Below are 16,988 nucleotides of genomic sequence, written 5' to 3' on the forward strand. Positions count from 1 at the left end.
ATTCTCCAAAGCAAACAAACAAATGTTTTTTATACCAGAGCAAAATGGGCTGCCTATGGGGTTAGCTAGTTAGCTAGCTGAGCATCATCAACAGTGCATTCAGGCTAACTAGCATGAGAGTCTGCATAACAACACCGATTAGCCTGCAGCTCTGAACACATGCCCTACTAAACTGATTTGTTCACGACTGACGCTGCAGACAGGGACAGAGAGAGGAAGAGGGGATTTCCAATGAAACACTTTTATATAGAGGATTCATTTGGAAGAAATTTGCAGAAAATGCATTTAACACTTGATAATTCACAGTATTAAATAAGCAGATGAGAAAAAAAACAAGTTTTTCAAAGTCAATAATTTGAGTTTGACAGAAAGTTTTTCATTTTTAGTTCCAAGAGGCATCACACTATTCCCATGCTGCTCTGTGATAACAGTCTACAAATGATAATAGCTTAAAAAGGCCTGATATCATAGCCTACGTGACCCAATCTCAGAGCTTGGCCTACAAAGTCACAGATCTTCGGGGCCAGGCCAGGCCCGGCCCGGCATGAATGGTGGTCTCTGTTGCCCTGAAAACCGTCCAAACAGAGCTCCCAGCCTTCGCGCCACACCCCAAACCCAAGCAGTGGCATGGAGAGGACAGAACCGCTCTTATTCCAAAGACTAACATGGAAAGCCTCCACTGAAAGAAGGCAGCAGGGCAAAATAACTGCACTGTACTTGCACACCAATCAGCCAGCTGACAGTGAAGGAGCTTACAGATTTGTTTAAGAAACGCTCTCACTAAATCAGCCATTTTCTTCTTCCCCTTCTTTCCCATCAGGTTGAAACAGACGTTTTGACATCGACTGGCAACGGATGTTCTCGGAGTCAGATTTTCATAAACCAGGATAAAGGGGATTCACTTAGGAAGCTTTGAGACGAGCCAGTAAGAGCACAAAGAAGTTTACTTCAGCTGGCTGAGGCTTTTTATTACACCCCCCTTAAGAAGGCCAAGCCAATGCCACTAAATGAAAAAGAGGCCCCAGCGTATATTTGGACTGACCACTGGAGAAACTACAACTCCCCCCTTGGACAGAGTTAAAATCTCACTCTGGAGGCAGGACGGTAATAATTACAATATTCAAAATATGGAACCACATTTATCATGTGTGAGAATTTGTAACGGTAAAATGTCACAGTATGTTCAAATGGATTCACGCACACACATTAACAGCTGCTCGGCCTTGATCTGTACACCATATCCAGAAATCAGTCTGTCTAGACATCTACCGACTCCTACGCAATCTACTTCCAACACACACACAGACACACACACAATGAAATTAGAACCATTGTTATAGAATTTCTCGTCTTTTTCACAGCTTCAAAGCAGATCTCCAAACGACGGCCATGTGGAAAATCACACACACACACACACACACACACACACACACTGATAGTATTTCACCTTGTACAGCAGCAAAGGGACAGGGAGGAGGAGGGGGGGGGTGAGTGGAAGAGTATTCACTGTACAGGACGGGGGAGGAGATGGAGTCTGAGGAGAGGTCCTGAAGTGTCGGCCTCGGATGGTTCACAAAGGTTAATGAATTGGTTTTCTCTCGACATCAGAAGATCGTTTGGTGAGTTGACTCCAATTCAATTAGGGTGTGGCCCCCCGCCCGTCCCCCGCCCTCCCACTCCCTATATTCTCCTCCCCAGACAATCTAAATGAAATATGGGGTTTTAACAGACGACTCAATGCTTCTATGGGCAGAGCAGAGATGTTTAAAGAGCACTACTGTAACATACTTAGCTCATGTCGATGCATTGCTATGCTGCTTTCTGAACATTTCTCTCTGTGGACATACAATCGCTGATTTCCAACCCATTCTGATATGAGATCACCAGGATGATTAAATCAAAAAGAGTCTTAACTGAGAGCATGTTATCAAATCACTTGAAGCAACCGACCATGCAAGGCCTCCACTCGCCCGGGCTCCTCTTCCAAAGTGCTGCAGTAAATTGAAAACCTGCTAAATCCATTAGCCTCAGACCTGAACGTCTTCTTCCATGTGGCTGTGGAAACGTAAAACCAGTGAGTGATAGAGCAACGACAGGAGAAAGAGATCACGACAGAAGCGTATAGCAAAGCCATTAGACTGACGGGGGGGGGGGGGGGGGGAACCATATGCATGGTTTTCTCCGTCCCCAGTAGACTGACGATCAAATGATGGATAATCTGACTCTCTCCCAGTAAAACTCGCCTCTGCTCTGGGATTCTGTGTCTTAGCCATCTTCTGAACATTTCTAATCCGAGTCCGAGTCTCCACTCTGATAGATTTAACGATCCAGCCTCCCAAAACTTTAAGTGGTTTTACTACCTCCTCAAAGCAGGTTACGTTTTCGCTCACGTCTGTTGGTTTATTTGTTTGTTTGTCATCAGGATTTCGCAGAAAAACTACTTAACACGTTTCCACGAAACTTGGTTGGAACGATGGAACATAGGCCAGGAAAGAACCAAACTGAGATTTGGACAAAGGGTCAAATCCAGGGGTTTATTTGATCACTTTCTTTGACATTGTGGGAGAGAACCTGGCATCATCAACGGCCATATAACTAAAGTCCAATTTATAATAATTCATTGTGAGGAGGTTTAAAAAGTAGTGGATGCACTTCAAATTGATGAACTGTTTTTAAAAACACCACTCATGACTTCTTGTCATCCAAACCTCAAATTCTCACAAACTGTTAACCCTGTGTAATCAAGAACCACATGACAAGACAGGGTTTTTGTCACACATAATAAAAATGTCCACTTTAAAACAGACTAATCCATCTCACCACCGGCTCACTGACAGACTCAGAGAGGAGCAGCGGCCATAAAAGACCAATCGAGGGGGGGCAGACAAAGCCAAGCAGAGGAACGCAGAGATCCTAACCTGTAGGTGGTCCCTGTGAGGCAGAGCAGACATATGGGCCTGAACAATGGTGGGACCACGAGGTCAACTAGAGCCATGCAGGGACAAACAGGAGTTTAGAGAAAGACTGTCGACGAACAAGAGATTGACTCACAAAGCTTAAGCACCCGGATCATCGAGTAGTGTGGGTTAAATCCTGGAAAAATATATCATGTATTTCTAGGTCTGCATGTAGATCCTCAAAGACAACACCTACAACCTTCAATTATCCTCCTCAAATAACAACACATTTATAAAACTTACAAATGGTTTAAAATGCAGAATCATTTGCAAAGTGCACACACATTCAACAGCAAAAAAAAGCCCATTTCAAGTTCTCTCCATGAAAATTTGGTGAAAAGGTAAAACACAACAGATATACTGGATCCAGGACATACAGGGTCTGTCCCGTGGCTAATAGTGTCACAGCGCAGCCCCCGGTAATGTCCTTAACCCCTCCCGTCATCTCATCATCCACCAACTCTGCTGGTCACGACTTACCCCGAGCCGAGGCACCGACCATCCCGGCGACTCCACAGAGAGATAATGCAGCCGGCTGCTTGCCTCGGCCTAGCGGAGCTTCTGAGGGCTTATAACGTCAAAGTCCACACAATAGGCTGATGGTTTAAATAAGATGACCCGGGACTGATTAACAGGATTTTTAAGGAACAAAAAGGAAAACCAGCTCTCACACGGCAGGGAACATATTTATATAAATAATACTTAAAAAGAAAAACCTCAAGAACCGTCCAGGGTTATTTTAACACTATCAAGTTGAAGAGAATCTGGCTAAAACCTCAAAAGCCGTCTAACAGTTCATTATTATACCAGTTGATATTTCTTCGTGTCAGTGCTATATGATAATTAACAGGCCCTGAGGGTGAAGGTGTCACAGTCCTCAGTCTAAAGTGTGGGAAATCTGCGTCTGTGCCAGTGTGGCTGCTTTGACACGATAACACTCCTGCACCGCCGCAGCAGCGTGCCGGGTCACGCTCCATTCCTCGTAATCAGAGACACGGATGAGAGCCTGTCCCCGCAAACGTACCGAATCATATTCATATTCTCTCTGCGTCGCTGCAATTCGCTGAGCTCACGGTTACACAATGACCGGAACAGCCGCACAACAGAGACAGTTACAGATGCTGATGAAGGACGAGGTCAAAGTGTGGCAGCAAACCACAAGTGTGGCTTTGCATGGGTTTCATCTTTGGTGAACTTTGACCCACGATATTCACTTCACATTCACATTTGTGTGACTGGGCCCTAAATCCTAAATGAGAGCTGTACATTGTTGTGTGGTTCTGCTTTTTCCTTCATGTCAATTGACATTTAGAACCCAGAGGTCTGAAGCTTCCTCCACATCCATCCTCCTTCACATCTCAAATGATGTGATTTGCTTTCTGTGGCTCCCGTCGTCTGTCGAGTAAAACTGAGACAAACCGAATCCACGATGAGGCTGAGACAAAGATCAGGATCCTCATCCAGGAGGGAGACGGAGCACGAGAGTTTTTTTTAAGAGATAAAAGACCGAAAAGTAACTGGAGGGGTTCATCTGCAGAACCACATCAGTGTTTCACATTCCTGGTTCCTCCGTATATTCACTGGTCCGTGTCCAACATCTGGATCAGGGTCATGATACCACAACACACACACATATCTGCAAATACATCTGTTCCTACTGCCAAGTCTTTAAGTGGTACATGCTTGTGGACACATTTCTGAGTGTGTGAGTGAAAGCCGTGAGTTTCTTCACTGTAACACAAGATGTTTGGGTGTAGACCAGCTCGGGTCAGACATCAGTCTAGAGTCTGAATTCAGAGCTTCACAAGTTGTTCGTTGAGATGTGAGACGTGACGTCTTACCTGATAATAGGCTTTGATCTGCCTGATGAGAATGGAGAGGTTCTGGATGCGCAGGGTGGGGTCATTGTTCACTTTCTTGTTGGTCCTCTGCACCGTGGCCTTAGGGTTTCTGTGGACAAACACATGACATATATGGTTTAGTGAAGCTGCTTTCAGACATGCACAGATAGTTTCCTGAAATCTTTCCAGAGGGGTTGCATCTGAGAACCCAAATGTCTGACTCAGTTGCTCTTGACCTTTTCCAGAACTTCCCCTGGCTGCCCCCTGGTAACATGTCAGAGTGGAGCCCATGTGAGAATACAGCAGCAACATGTGCGGAAAATTCAGGTGATGCAAAACTGAACGAAAAAGAATATAAATATCTCTAGAAGACGCCAACAAAGATTTCAACTTGACAAGACAACAGGATTTGAGATCTTTAGACGATTAGGGTTGACACCAGCTTCATGTCGCCTCCTGCATCTTTGACTCAGGCGCCATCTTTCACCTGAATGTTCCAGATGTTTTCAGACCCAGACAATCTCCTGCTGCACCTCCAGAAAATTATTGGACCCACTTTCCAGATATTTTCATTTCGAACCTGAAAGCAGCTCAAGTGTGTTTCCCCGTCTGACGCTGCTTTGCCGTGTGCGATGGGACAGGCGTGTGTTTGACTGAAACCATTAGCAGCCCAGTGACAACGGGCTCTTTGTTTACGTGTCATAAGCGTGTTAAAGACACCACGGACAAATAGAGAAGCTGCTCTTTTCATCTTCTGGCTTGTGTGATCTTCAAATTAAATAACGCTTTAATCCAATTCAAACTTTTTGTGGAGCGTTTTATATATTTGTATTGAACAATTAGATCATACATTTTGGTTTTTGCATGACACCTTCAGCAGACTGTACTTCTACCGAGTGGGGTTTTCAAGATGGAGTTAACATCTAATCTCAGAAATAAGGTCAGCGATTCTCTCATGATCTCCCGTTCTTCTTGTTTGTCTCAATCAAACACAAGAGGCATCGTCTTTGTTCTCGTACAGTACAGATGCTGTGTGTTGATGTGTGTTGATGTGTGTGTTGCCCGAGGGACTTTTAAAAAAAGGAGCATGCATGGCGGCCGATGTTATCACGGGTGTCAACATGTTTTATTGAGCCTCACACATTCCTCACGCTAACACAGGACCACCTCCCCAACCGCTGCCACCTACAACACACCAAATTTGCATATATATTGCAATCCCCGTCAGAATATTAAACCTTATTTCACAAAAAAAAGAAACAGAATTTCCAGAAGGGATAGCTAAACTAGAAGCATCTTTAAAGTGGTAGTCGTTTATATTTAGAAGAGAAAGGTTAAACAGACCAACACCAGACCTGTGGCCTTAATGTGATGTTTACTGATGCCCCAAGGGAAATTCCTCTTTCCAAGACTGCCCACTTTACAGAACAGAGGTGGTTGACTTGGTTTCACCGAGTAGCAGACACTTCACAAACTTATCAAACCAGCGTGTGAGACAGTGGGGTGGGGACTCAGTAAGTCCAAATGTAAGGATGCAAAGAAAGAAGACGGCTCTTACTTCTAACCCAGCTTCAGTGATGAAGTGACCAGGCAACACACCAGTGAGGATGAATCTGCCTCAGCAACGCCAAAAGTAAATCCCATAATAAATGTTTTATCCAAGTATGATCAAAATCATTTCATCATGAATAAGTCAAACTAAGCAGGAGCTGAACATGTATATATAATCCACCCATCCCCCCCCCCCCCCCCCCCCGCCCTTAGAGAGAGAAAGTGCTCTGTGTGCAGGAGGAGAATTTGTGTGAACAGGTGAGTGTAGCTCCTGCTGTTTACTAAATCCTGGGATCAGCAGTTTATTTTGAAAAGGTTAAAGGACTATTCCCCCTCGTAAAAAATCAAACAAATCGCCCACTCGGTGGAAATCCTTCATGTGTCATTATAGAAATGAAGCACTGGGGTGTTACAGAGATGTCACAGCCTACAATTACTTTCTTCCAGACAACAGGGGACAGGCTTGTTTGGTGCAGACCACCACATTGTTATATTTCTTCGATGACAATATAATGCAAAGATGACTATTTCCTCGGAAATCCCCAATCGTAACACAATCTATCGAAATAATTACAATAGGATTTCTGTTGGGAGACATTCAGCTGTAAATTCCATCATGTATTAGAAATTTGTTGACAGCAGACCCGCTGTCACAGCTGAAGAAACACGATGAAGGCCTGGCTCTCTGTGTGGGTTGAGTTAAATGAATTAATAATAACCACTAAGTAATTTATAGAATCCTAGTTACAGGTGACACATTGCGACATCATACCAGCCAAATGCACAAAGCTAAATAAGCAGTAAAATAAAAAGCAGTGCAACATAACTGCTTGATTATCCATTCTAATATTAAGATAAATCTCACAGTTGAATCATAAAAAACAGTCTCTGGATTCAATATAAGAAAATATGTTAATTATGATAATTCATAATATCCTTTGTTTTCTAGCACACAGGAGGCAGCATGTTGTGACGGTGTCATCTTTCATCTACTGTGCACCGAACAGAAGTGGGAAAGGAAACAGTGAAATCCCACCAATGCTCCTTTAAAAAATGACTGTACTGGTAATTTATTCATGAGACATTTGATTTGGGGTTTTCCAGAAAAACAACACTTCTCATGTACAGTTGATGTTGTACAGATCATCTCTGTTTTTCTATCACACACAGTTCAGACTTCACAGCATGTGCATCCCATGACCTATATAGAAGGGTCATGGTGCTGCAAGTAGGGGGGGGGAGAGTCCTGGCTGCTTGTGAATGCATGCATGCATGTGCAGTGTAGCACATGTGTAGTCATGCATGTGTGTGTGCGCATGTCTGCATCTGTGCTCTGGCATCACGGAAAGGCACGACCCAGTCTGCGTCTGTGAACAGCTCAAACCATCCTGATAAACAGCAGAGGCAGTGTATGATCGCGTTTTTTCTTTTAAGCATATTCATCCGTCTGGCTCCGTCTGAGAGAAGAGGTCAAAGGTGAAGGATTCCTCCTTGTTAAAGGACGTTCAGGCCTGGTGGATGCCTGCAGACACAGGGGACTTCTGGTTGAATAGCAGCTTTCTGCTCAATTAACCATGCTGCTGCTGCCCTGTTTCTACTGAGACTGATAAAACGTCCATACATTTCACAGGGAGCGGTGTTGTGAAGGATTCTTCTGGAATATTTCTTCAGTAGCTCACTCCTAAATTTAGCTCAAAGCCAGTAGGTCTCACATAGAATAAAGGAAACTCACAGAATTATTGGTTTCAAATGAAAAAAACTGGTCTCCAGTCAATTGGCTGCAGTGTAGACGTGTTAATTAGGCTTTGCATCATCCTCGGCCTTGACACACACACACACACACTCACTCATACAGCCCCACACACACTCACTCACACAGCCACACACACACTCATGCTAATCAGTGGGACAGAGGGTTCTTTTTAATAGGAGCTTAAATTAGGAGTCATGTGACCTTCCCATCCGCCCCTCCCCTCCACACACTCAGCCCCTTTTGGAGGTCCATTGTAGGGGGTCTATTTAACCCATTAATTAGAAAGCACAGAGGAGGCTGTAATCCTGTCAGGGCGAGGCGGTGAACGATCCGAGTGTGTGCGAGGAAAACGCGGCAGAAAGAGAGAAAAACATTCAGACATTCCATCACAATCGGAGTCAGGCAGCCGACACGACAACAACAACAACAACAACATCGGGGGGGACGCTATAAATTTCACCCGTCGCCTCTTTGGCCCAGACTCTCATTCCACACATACAAGCACGTGCTCATCCGCCCCCCGTGGAGGAGCAGGCAGATTAAAACGCTAACAGGAGTCAAGAATCCCACTTACTCCCTGTTCCTGCTGATAAAGTCGACCTGAGATAGACAAACAGATTAAGGCTAGACAGGCTGGGAGCCGGCTGAACAGCCAGCGAGGCAGACGACTAGTCAGCGAGTCGACCAGACGGCGAGTGAATAAGCCGATGCTGTCGATGGCCACCGCAGCCTTGTGTGGAGCCTCGGGCCTGCAGGCTTTCTCCTCCCATCTCCTGGCCTCCATGGGCTGGGTAGGTTGGGGAGTAGTGCTAACCTATATATGACAGGCTACATTACGGTCAGCATGGGCAGCCAGGCACACACACTCACTCACAAAGCAGGCTAAATGCACACATACAAAGAGAGAATTCATGCTAAATTTGGCCACGTGCTCGGGATAGAGCTTATGAGCTGTTCTGTCCAAACACAGCAGGGGAGTGTGTTTGTTGGTGCCTCCATATGTGAGACACACACACACACACACACACACACACACACACACACACACACACACACACACACACACACACACACACACACACACACACACACACACACACACACACACACACACACACACACACACACACACACACACACACACACACACACACACACACACACACACACACACACACACACACACACACACACACACACACACACACACACACACACACACACCTCAGGAGGATGAGCTCTTATTAGAAGCCGTGCCAGGGTTAACAGTTCGGTTCAGGATAATTCTGTGGGTGGTTCAGTAACATCCACAAATTAGAACACGGCGACACCAACACGAGCAACTCATCCACTCACAACACAACACAACACAACACAACACAACACAACACAACACAACACAACACAACACAAGGGGTATAGATGAACAACTCAAGTTAGTTTAAATGTTGACTGTTGTACTGTATGTACTTTAAACACAAGTGGAAGTTTGTAAATGCAAAACAGGCAACGAATTTACAAACGCCATTAATATCAAACTAGAGAGGGACTAAAATGTACTTCTAACAATATAAATACAAATGTTGCAGAGGAAGAACATCAACTCTCATTTTAAATCCACTGCCTTGCTTTCAATTAAAAATAACTGTTTGGTATTGCAGGTATGTCAATATTTAGTTTTTCCTCATGATGAATACATCCTATCCCCCCCCCCCCCTTTGGGAACTGTAGAATGTAAACAGTGGGAATCTGACCGCTGCTGTGTGGAGCCTCATCATCACCCAGTTTCCGTGTGTCGACTTTTACATGGACTCGTTTCTCTCCAAGTCTTTGTCCTACCGTTTCCTCCGGGCCTCTTCCCATTCCTTTACCTTCCCACTGTCTCTGTAGGGACTTTGTACTGAAAGCACTCAGCGTTATAATGGTCTCATGAGGTCAATATAACATGGGGCCACTTCTCTGCCGCTCCCAGTTCCTCTTACCAACTCACATATTGAACTTCGTCACAGATTAAAATCCACTCGATTGTATATTCTCAGTGTTAAGCTGCTGTTAATGAGAACTCAACACTTCCTGCAGATGTATTTCTTCCAGGGAGCAGAAGGGATTATAACCCCCCCCCGAGCCACTGAAGGGCCTGTAACATGAAGCAGATGGAGGAAGTGTTGAGTTTGCATTAAGTGCAAACTGCATCAACAGCAAATTAACACACTGGCAGATCAATTATAATCAGATATAAAGAAGGGGAAACTACAAATAACCACCTGTCTCCGATAACAGCTCAGTCTCGAATAAAGTCCTGGTACCATTTAAGGTAACTAAATAAGAACTACTGATTTAAAGTATCCTAAGTTAGCAATGCAGCTTAAATCCCTTTGATTTTGATTTACCGCAGCTGAAAACCTCATGGAAAACTTCATCTAAAGTCTTAAAATGGTCCCTGTGGGCGTCACATCCTCGGTTCTGAAGTTCACAGTGCTCCACATCACAGCCTTGTTAAAGTTTTGTCCTCTCAAGGTCACAGCTGCTGTTTCCTGTCCGACTCCGATACACAATCCTCCCGCTCGACCGATACAGCGAGGACCCCCGGACATAAAGATGATAATAAGAGTTGGCAGATTAATGTTTGCTTCTAAGCATTGGACACCACGGTCCAAACAGCAGCAGCGGAGGGGGGGGGTACCAAACAGGCCAACCCCCTCAGCAGCAGCTCGGCCTGCTTCCTCTCTACAGTCCAGCTGGAATCTCTGGAATCTGCGGTAACTAGCCCTCGAAAACATCTAACAAAAGGTTTCAGCGTGGTGCTCAAAGAAAACCAGGAGAGAGGAGAAAGGGGAGGAAGGGGGGGGGGGGAGAGGTGAGGCATGGAACAGCAGAGATGAAGAGGAAAAGGGAAACAGCAGGAGAAGGAACGGGAGAGAGATCATCAGAAACGATGAGGAAGTGAAGGGTGGAGGAAAACAAGGGATGAGAAGAGGAACAAGGAGGAAGGAGATACAGCTAGAAAGAGATGTTCTGATACCATCATCGAAAATGCATCTAAGTGGCATATTAAAGATATTTATCAATTCAATTTCAATCATTAGGTTTGCTTGATTATTTCTAAAGAGAGCTCCATAAACAATGTTTTTGTCTTTAAAAATGTTGTTATGCACCAACTTCCATCCCCTCTGCTCCTCAGAGTCCTGCAGGTCTTATTCAAAGTAGAAAAGAATCAATGAAAGATTGTAATAAATAAAAAGCAACGATCTGACTCAAACCTCTCCGTGTCTGTGGCTGATCTGGATTCTTTCTGTGGTAATAAACTGTGACAGATGGCTTTTCTAACCTCAGAATATTCTGCTGGAGCAACAAGACCCGGCCTTATGTAGCCTCCATATGTTTGAAACAACAATTACCGGAGAATAAAAGGAGGCATCGGACAGACAACAACAAACCATAGCGTGTGTACAATGCATTCATCGGTCAAAATGAAAACTCTCCTCCAAAGCCCATTGGTCAATTTGTGAGCGTGTTTGTGTGGAAAAGCCAATTCTGTCCAGTCAGGAAGTGATGACAGGCACGCTGACGACTGCATCCTGTTCACATCACCTCACACATTGGATGCACTGTGATGGGGCCTTGAGAAAAAAATAAAACTAACAAGTCAGTGTAGCTGCATATTCTCTGAGTCATTGGTTCACCTCTTCTAGACAGACGACCACTGGCAGGCAATGTGTCTGCAGAAGAAATATGCAGATTGGAAATTTGCTGGAATCTGACATTTGGCTTCAGCTCATATTCATCCTCTGAGTGTGGAACCATTCAGACAGATTTACAGATATGCAAAGATGTGCCTGGACAGAGACGTTCCCCCCCACAACAGGAATGGCTGCATTCTTTGCGTGTAAAACCACACATGCTTTATCCATTCACACAAGCACTCTGCAAAAAATCCATTCGTGACTCGTTCTCAGGATCGAACATGGTTTGCTCTACCATGCAAGAAAAAAAAATCACACAGGACACATGAACTTCCTCACTTATATAACTCGTGGTCACAAACTGACCCAACAGTCCACAGATTTGCCGGCAAAGCAAAGACTTCAACAGGACGCTTGTCACTCTGACCAACATTTAATTGGCCCCCACTTGCAGAGCGGGAAAGGAGTAATTGGTTTGACAGCAGCGAGGAGGAAATGTAATTGGCCGGGTAATGTCAGTGACAAGAGGAAGAGGAGGAGGAGGAGGAGGAGGAGGAGGAGGAGGCAGTGGTGCCATCTGGGTGTCAGCAAACCGTTAGATAATCCTGGGGTCTCTCTTTTTTTTCTCCCCCTCCTCCCGTGCTGCCCTGACGACAACTGCTGCCAGCCTGTCTGCCATGTCTGTGTCTTCGTGTCACACGGACCAGTCGCTCTGTTACGCTGCAGTTTGCAACACGACAGCTGCCATCAACAGTAAAAAATGTGGAAAGCTCATGTTTCTCCAGCCTGAGTGCAAAAATATTCTCAAGTAAAGTCATTATGTGTGACTTTCTTTTTTTTTTGTCTGGGGGGGGTTGGGGGGGTTATCATCCACTCTGTAAACCGAGGGAGTTTCTTGGCAGCACTTAATGTTTCTTTCTCACAGTCGGTGTTATACCGGTGGTGAGATCGAGTGTTTTCAGAGAATAAACAACAGCTTCTGGCTCGAGGCCGAGACACAGCCAGACACTTTCAGCACCAACGCATCAATCGCCAAGCGGCAGGATCTCGAGTAACACTAAGAACAATATATATTTAATGGTGATTGTGATTCTGGGACATTTTCTTTTTGTAAATAAAGGATTTATGTTCCACCTTGTACAGATTGTGATTTGTGAATATGGGCAATACAATAAACTTCGATTTGATTCGCCCAAGAAGGAAAGTGAATACAAAGGGGGATTATTACCTACAGCTCTTGAGAGAAGGTGGAAAACTCACCTGGTTTCTAAGCTTCTTTTAATGAGTAACAGTGTTCGAGGGTAGGAGGGAGGAATGACCTCACACCCATTTGATTCTTCCAGTCAACACGCAGCTTAAAATTTGAACAAACTGCCTTTATTTCTGCCTTTTAACACTGAATTCTGACCAGTAGAGGTGACTGGGCCTTTGCAGTGGCTGATTCTAATCTCTGGAACATCTTATTGCTTCATATCTGAACCGCTCAGACCCTAGAAACTTCTAAATCATTTTTCTAGACTCAATTCTTCTCGCTAGCTTCAAATTGAGTCGAGTTAAAGACCCTGATTTCATCTTCCACGGTGCAATATCAAAAATCCCAACAACATCTACTGCTTTTTGTATTTTCGATTTATTTTCAGTTTTTACATATATTTCATATTATTTGGGTAATATTAAACCTGTACAGCACTGTGGTTGTTTTAAACTTTCTTTATAACATGGGCAGGATTTGTGAAAAATATACAACATGTGTTTTCCGTGGATGTCTCCATTTTGAAGCCTCCTGCAAGGATCGGATGCATGAGCTCTAACATCCACTTTGGCTAATGACACGGCCTGTTTTGTTTAACCGAGCCGAGCTGCTGGAGGTGAACACACAGAGCTGGTAAAGGGAAGCAGGCAAACAAAGAGCAGTCTCACCAACATAACATCTGACCCACACTGTAGGCCCTCTGTGTGGGAGGGTGGCCGGGCAAGACAACTACCAACAGCTGCCTCTGTCCAAACCCAAATGCACAGAGGGGGGAAAAGACTCACACACACACACACACACACACACCCACGCAGACACAGAAGCCCTGCAGAAAAGTGCACACACAAATATAAACACACAGAGCTGGCTGTGACAGGCAAGCCCCCGACATCCTGTCAGGCGATTACTAAGCCAGACACAGTTCATTTCAGCTCAGCGTCCCCGGTCCTCTGCAGGAGCACTCGACCGACCCCAGAAAACTCCCGTCCAGCTCATTCCATCTATTTACAGACCGAAATCCTGCTGAGTGTCTCATCACACATCTTAGTCTTAATACACGGAGCTGAGGAGCTGCCATGTGGCTTCGCAACTTCTGCACGCCACCCTTTTTTCACTCCCTCTTACGTTGAGGGTTCTAAACCATTTTGGTAAATCATTCGCTGCCTCGTTCTCGCTCATCCAACCCGTCCCTCTCATATCCTTCGGCTTGCTTTCCGCCACACAGTGGAAAATACTCTAAAAATACTGCTGACTTCTTCACTGGTTTGAAGAGGCTGCCTGTGGAAGAGAGGAGAGACGCCCTTTGCTTGTTCAACTAAACCTGCAGTGGCCTCCCTAAACACCGCTCTCTGTTTGGAGGGAGCCCTCTGGGAGTCTGCAAGCAGCTCGAATGAGTGGGAGGATGAAAAAACAAGACAGAGAGGGGGGGTGAAGAGGTATGGTTGAAATCTGTAGGAAAGCATCATCCTGTGAGAGTGATAAAGCCGGGCAGCAGGAGTTGGAGGACAGAGGAAGAAGACCGAGGAGGAGGAGGATGAAGAGGAAGAGGACACCGACCAGAGACAGGAAATAGCCCGCCGGGTTAATCAGCTCCTCATGCAACACAGCTCCAGCTTAATCCTTCTCCACACAGTTCACATTACATGCTTAAGTCAATTCTGCACAGGTACAAAGGCAAAGAGAGACTTGTGCAATCTGCCTTCAGGTGGGAGATTCTGAAGCAAGACATTGTCCCATTAAAGTGGGCCCCAGTAAAATCTCTTAAGAAGTGAAAATCCATTCCACTGGAAACAAGCATGGTGAAACGCTCCTCTCTTAGCAGGAGGGCTGAATGCTGAGAGAAGCATTAGTGGAAAATATGGAAAAACTCTTTGGCCAGAGGGAAGCAACAGCCGCGGCAGTGTGGAGCCAGACAAAGAAAAAGGAAAAATAGTTTTCTGTGATGCTACACAACTGGAAAGTCACAGATTTGACACCTGATGCCTCGGGCTCGTCCGACAAACATCATGTGTCACCGTCAGGAGACCTGCAGCGGCACCTACTTCCCCTTTCAGTGGATGAAATTAAACAAAGTGTGTGTCTGTTTGTGTGTCTGTGAGCTGATGCATTGCTGTGTGGGCTGTGTCCCTGCTTAAGGCTTCTATTTCCAGTTTAATCTACAGCAAAGCAGGTAGCGCTGCAGCATCAGGGGGCGGGGTGTCTCCCAGTCGGCTGCGGATGACACTGGGAGGTGAGGAAATATAGAAACGCAGCAGTGGGAAGCTGTGGAGCTGCCTCCTCCTTCCACTGTGCATGCTCGCAGACAGCGTGCACGGATCCTAACAATAGCAGTCTGCCAGATCTCTGACAGTCTGACCCTTTATTGGCCTTAATACAAGGTCCCTTTGTGCATAGCCTACATTCACTTCAATCCAATTCAATCAGGAGCTGGACTGAGGCTGGAGTCCTTGAAGAGATGATGACCCCCACAGAAACAGGCCCCCGGGGTGAGTTAGCAGATCTCAACCCTCCTCCACATCGTACACAGACCCTGCGTGCAATCAAACCGCATATGCTGCACATGCATTTATCTATATTTCACACTACAGGAAGTGTCTGCAGTATAATGGGGATCACGCCTATATAGCAGTCAACTGAACGTGGTGCGTTTGAGGACCCAAGGCATGCGTGCCCTCGTCTGCAGAGGCCGCTCCTGTGACAGGGGCCTGACAGATGGGGGGGGGGGTTACTACTCACATCTCCAGCATGATCTCGTTCAGGTAAATCCCGTCCACCAACTCAACATATTCCGATAATTTGGTGGCATCGCTCATTGAGGGCTGGCCCACTGTCTTCACCTGGAAAGTGAGAGAAAGGGTAAAGAAAGGTGTTAGGATCACACACAGGGGTGGGTGGAGGGAGGGGGGGGGGTTAATTGGTGGGATGAGTGTGTTTGAATGGCTCATTAAGAGTCTTACCCAGCAGACCAGAGGCGTGAGCATGAACTGCTCCAGCAAAGGGGTGAAAACCTCGCTTTCCATATTTCTCTCTCCAGAGCCACTGGCGCCGTTTATTTTTGGGAATAAAAACAACGGGGGAACCAGTACAATGTGCGCTCCCGGTGAGAAGTCGTTTGTTTAGACTCCGCTCACGAAGCTGATTCGATTAAATCGACGCTCATTTCGGCGGAAGGCTCCTTTCCGAAGGGTTTTTTTCTTGGAGGAGGAGGTCAAAGAAAAAAGGGTAAATCCACAGGATCCAGCTGTTTCAGAGGTCGGGGCTCGTCTGCCTCGCGGAGGGGACGAGGACTCACATGTTTTCTTTGTTAGAAATAAAGAAACAGGGCTAATAAACGCGTGTATCCTCTGGTTTATCTGCACGAGAGCCGCTCGCACAGGAATTTAATACTAAGGAGAAATAATCCAGTCAAATCCAATGAGGGGGGGGGGGGGTGTCCAGGGCGCACGGAATCCAGATGTTTCCAGAGGGTCCGCGCTCTTCACGTCGTCCTTTCAGCCCTCATGTGTCATGTAGAGTCATTCGTGAGCGGCTCCTTCATTCGTCCTCCACGACCTCCTCCCTTCAAATGCTGCATGATAGTGAACGGAGGGAGTTGACGGAGGATGAGGGGAGGACAGAGCACCGCCTCCCTCAACTCCCTCCGCCTCTCCGCCTCTGAAAAGGAGGGGATAGGAGAAAATAGGGCATCGCTCTGAGCACGTTTCAGTTCGGATTGATTTCCAAAGTTATGTCAGGAATTCGTCTCAGAAAAGGTTTATTCCAGTCTGTGCAGTTTATTTATCTGAGGAGGTGAGTTAGAGGGAAGGTGGTGTTTTTATTAAGGATGATAGAAATTAGTTTAGCTGCAGCTGTAGTGAAGGAATCGATGGAAAACATTATTATTTCATCATTTATTGGTAAGAAAAAATACATTATACCATTTGTCTGCTTCTACATGACACAGGATCAGTA

The 16,988-nt window shown here is 45.6% G+C and overlaps 1 protein-coding gene across 8 annotated transcripts in view; it reads right to left on the reverse strand.

Moving 5' to 3' along the window:
* LOC133966325 (girdin-like) overlaps positions 1-16,597 on the reverse strand; it is a 57,384-nt gene extending 40,787 nt beyond the window's left edge. For all 8 annotated transcript variants that reach the window (XM_062401210.1, XM_062401209.1, XM_062401215.1 and 5 more), the window contains exons 1-3: positions 15,995-16,597; positions 15,774-15,874; positions 4,799-4,907 (exon numbers count right to left, since the gene is read on the reverse strand). In XM_062401210.1, the coding sequence (XP_062257194.1) occupies positions 4,799-4,907; positions 15,774-15,874; positions 15,995-16,057 (273 nt within the window). In that variant the 5' untranslated portion in view covers positions 16,058-16,597. The remainder of the gene's footprint in view (positions 1-4,798; positions 4,908-15,773; positions 15,875-15,994) is intronic.
* Positions 16,598-16,988: the final 391 nt, after the last annotated feature.

The sequence above is a fragment of the Platichthys flesus genome, chromosome 12, assembly GCF_949316205.1.
Source record: "Platichthys flesus chromosome 12, fPlaFle2.1, whole genome shotgun sequence".
Taxonomy (NCBI): Eukaryota; Metazoa; Chordata; class Actinopteri; order Pleuronectiformes; family Pleuronectidae; genus Platichthys; species Platichthys flesus.